We start from the raw sequence: 3,855 nt of genomic DNA on the forward strand, positions 1-3,855 counted from the left end.
TGAAGTAGAAAAGTTAATTGAATATTGAAGGAGATTTTAGTATGGTTTGAAGAAGAAATGGTATTTTTGGTCATAATCGAAGAAAACATGAAGATGATATTTTATTGAATTTTCCGTTTGACAATTCCAAAAATGCACTTTTGAAATATTCACTAAATTGAAAAATACATCAACATGGTATTTTTTTTTTAAAATTTCCGCTTCGCAAATTTGAAACTGCACTTTCTTATTTGTCATTGAGTTGTTAAATTAACAAAATCATTGAAGGAATTTGTTCGGAAATAGATTTTCAAATTAGTAATTTCCCAAGAAATTCCCTAGGAGAACGAAGGCCCAAAAAAGAAAAAGAAAAAGAAAGCCCATTATTATATTCCAGCCCAAACAAAAGAACGCCTTACTCCACCGATCTCCATCTTTCTTCAACAATTCGTCTCTGTTCAACGCGAAGCCATTTTCATTTTCACTTCCACTTCTACTTTCAATCAATGCTCAGTAGAAGAAAGTTCCTCACCATTTTTTCATCTTCCAATGTTTCTCAACTAATTTCTCACCAATTACAATCAAATGCACTTCCACATCCAATACACAACCCTTTCCCCCAAATTTCAAACAATTTTAGGGTTTTACTATTCCATCTCTATGGAACCCAAGATTCCAAATTTCCCGAATACCAAATGCCTACAGTTACATGGGGAGTGATTCAAGGCCGAAAAGAGAAACTCGTTTCGCGTGTCATCATTTTCGATTACCTCAAGGGTTTGGGAATTATTCCCGATGAGTTGCAGGATTTGGAGCTTCCTTCAACTGTTGATGTCATGAGGGAACGCGTTGAGTTTCTTCAGAAATTGGGTTTAACGATTGATGATATAAATCAGTATCCTTTGATGTTGGGTTGCAGTGTGAGAAAAAATGTGATTCCTGTTTTAGGGTATTTGGAAAAAATTGGGATTTCTAGGTCTAAACTTGGTGAATTTGTTAAGAGTTATCCACAAGTTTTGCATGCTAGTGTTATTGTTGAGCTTGCTCCTGTTATTAAGTTCCTTAGAGGGCTTGATGTGGAGAAAGATGATATTGGGTTTGTGTTGCAAAAGTATCCTGAACTTTTAGGGTTTAAGCTTGAAGGGACTATGAGTACTTCAGTGGCTTATCTTGTTAGTATTGGTGTTAATCCTAGGGATATTGGTCCAATGGTTACACAGTATCCTTATCTTTTAGGGATGAGAGTTGGTACTATGATAAAGCCTCTTGTTGATTATTTGGTTAGTTTAGGGTTGCCGAAGAAGATTCTAGCTAGGATGTTGGAGAAAAGAGCTTATATACTTGGCTATGATCTTGAAGAGACTGTGAAACCTAATGTTGATTGTTTGATCAGTTTTGGTGTGAGGAAGGAGTGTTTGCCTTCGATTATCGCGCAATATCCGCAGATTATTGGGCTGCCTCTTAAGGCTAAATTGTCTTCGCAGCAATATTTTTTTAGTTTGAAGCTTAAGGTTGATCCGGAAGGGTTTGCGAGGGTGGTGGAGAAGCTGCCGCAGGTGGTTAGTCTTCACCAAAATGTGATTATGAAGCCGGTTGAGTTTTTACTCGGTAGGGCAATACCGTCGCAAGACGTGTCTAGTATGGTGGTCAAGTGTCCTCAGTTGGTTGCGTTGCGAGTTGAGCTCATGAAGAATAGTTATTTCTTCTTCAAAAGTGAGATGGGGAGACCAGGAAAAGAGCTCGTGGAGTTCCCTGAATACTTTACTTATAGTCTGGAGTCAAGGATTAAACCTAGATACCAGAGACTTAAGAGCAAGGGGATAAATTGTTCATTGAATTGGATGCTGAATTGTAGTGACCAGAGATTCGAAGAGAGATTGCAGGGAAATTATATCGAAACCGAAAGTATAGGTCCTTCGTTCTTAATTGGTGGAAAATTAGAGTTACCAGGGAATGACATAGTTTCAGATGAGGAAGAGGAGAGTGATGATGAAATGCTATACAGAAGAACTGTTTCTCTTTAGCATAACAATGTATTTTTATTTTTAATTTTGCTTGATGAAACTACTATAGATTATATCTGTGACATGTTATCAAATGAAGGAAAAAGATTCATCTATATTTGTTTGCTGCTAATAGAGTAATAGTTGACATTTCAAGTTTTCTATCTATTTCTTATCCTCAAAGCCACAACTATCATTTAGGTGAAGTGAGGTTTGAAACCAATGAGAAGGAACATCTGGTGCAGTTCATGTTAATTAGGTTGCCCTTAACGTCGATGCATTTTGTATGTTTTTAAATCAATGTGGTAGGAACACATGCAACATGTAAATGATCAAAATATGTCATGTTGAAATTATTATTCTTGGTCTTTTGTTCTGATTTCTGGATTTAGTGTCCTGATCGTCTGACATTTAACAATTGAAGCTGGAATACTCCTCCGATCCATATTATATTATTTTTTTTACTTTTTAGATGCATTGATATTCAATGTATTTAAAAAGAATTTAAAATTTATTACTTTTATAATAAAAAGAGAGAGTAGCATACAAGAACAACTAAGAAAAGTTGGTGGAATTGGCTTAATGGATCAAACGTCATAATTTTTTATATCCAACTTATTAATCTTTTGGGATTTGTTAAATCCACTCTAAGATTATAAGATTATGTTTGAATTGATGAACATAACGGAGTCGAATGGAGTATAGATCTCAGTCTATTGTTTGGATTGATGGAACATAATAGAGTGAAGCAAAACAAAACATGATCTTACTCTGATTGTTTGGTTATTTTATTAAAAATATCTCATTTTATCACATTCACCTCAAATTGGATGAAATAAAAAATGGGGAATCAGATGAAATGAGATGAAATTGATTCATTCATGTTCTATTTCATTCCATCAATTATTTGCAAATCCAAACAATAAAATTATATTAGTTACTATTCTACTCCATTTCATTTCATCCATTACCACCAATCCGAACATACCCTAAGGGTCTCTTTGGTTCAATCGAGGGGACAAGGAAGATTTTTATCAAAGGAAGGGAATGGGAGGTTAGGAAAAGGGAGGTAGAGATTTTAATTACATATATGTTTGGTTTAAAATATAAAAGGAGAGGGGAGGAGAGACATTTTACTTTAAAAAATGTTTGATTCACAAGGGGAAGGGATGTATTTTAAAACTAATTTACATTCTTATCCTTCTAATTTTACCTTAAGTCTCATGTTATTAAGGTTTATAATTCAAATACAAATTCATTGATGAAATACAAGTATTCAATCAGAAAACATCATATTTTTTATATAAAAACGAACTGATTCTAATATATAATTTTAAAAAAATTCTCAAATATAATACAATCTAATAAAAATTATTATAAACAAAAACATTATGATAATTAAAAAATAATATTAAAATATATAAAATAAAATAAACAATTTTAAACATATATAATGATAATAAGATGAAGATATAAAAATACAAGAAATATGAAAGAAAGATAAAATTTGTTCAAAGTAGAATTTTTAATATTTTAATAAATCAAATTTATATTTAAATACATAAATAAGGATAAATAATGTAAATATAATTATAACTAAAATGAAACACCTCCCCTCCAAATTCTCCCGAATCGAGGGAAAGTAAAAAGTAGCTCAAGAGGGATTTTGATCCCCTCCATCTACCTCTCATCCCTCTCTTAAAATTTGAATCAAACGCATACATAATTAAATATTATCTCTCCTTCCCTCCATTTACCCTCAATCAAACAGACCCTAAGAGGTGGAAAAACACCTTATGAAAATTCAAAAATACCTTTCAGATTTCGAAAATGCATCTCTGAAAGTATCATTTATCTCATTGAAACATGTTCA

At 32.7% G+C, this 3,855-nt stretch overlaps 1 protein-coding gene across 1 annotated transcript; it reads left to right on the forward strand.

Annotated features, from left to right (window-relative positions):
- The first annotated feature begins 389 nt into the window (after nt 1–389).
- LOC127104451 (transcription termination factor MTERF4, chloroplastic) lies at nt 390–2,098 on the forward strand. The gene has a single exon (XM_051041631.1). It carries the CDS (start codon nt 486–488, stop codon nt 2,001–2,003), a length of 1,518 nt encoding a protein of 505 aa, XP_050897588.1. The 5' UTR covers nt 390–485; the 3' UTR covers nt 2,004–2,098.
- Nucleotides 2,099–3,855: the final 1,757 nt, after the last annotated feature.

The sequence above is a fragment of the Lathyrus oleraceus genome, chromosome 7 (genome assembly GCF_024323335.1).
Source record: "Lathyrus oleraceus cultivar Zhongwan6 chromosome 7, CAAS_Psat_ZW6_1.0, whole genome shotgun sequence".
In the NCBI taxonomy this organism is placed as follows: Eukaryota; Viridiplantae; Streptophyta; class Magnoliopsida; order Fabales; family Fabaceae; genus Lathyrus; species Lathyrus oleraceus.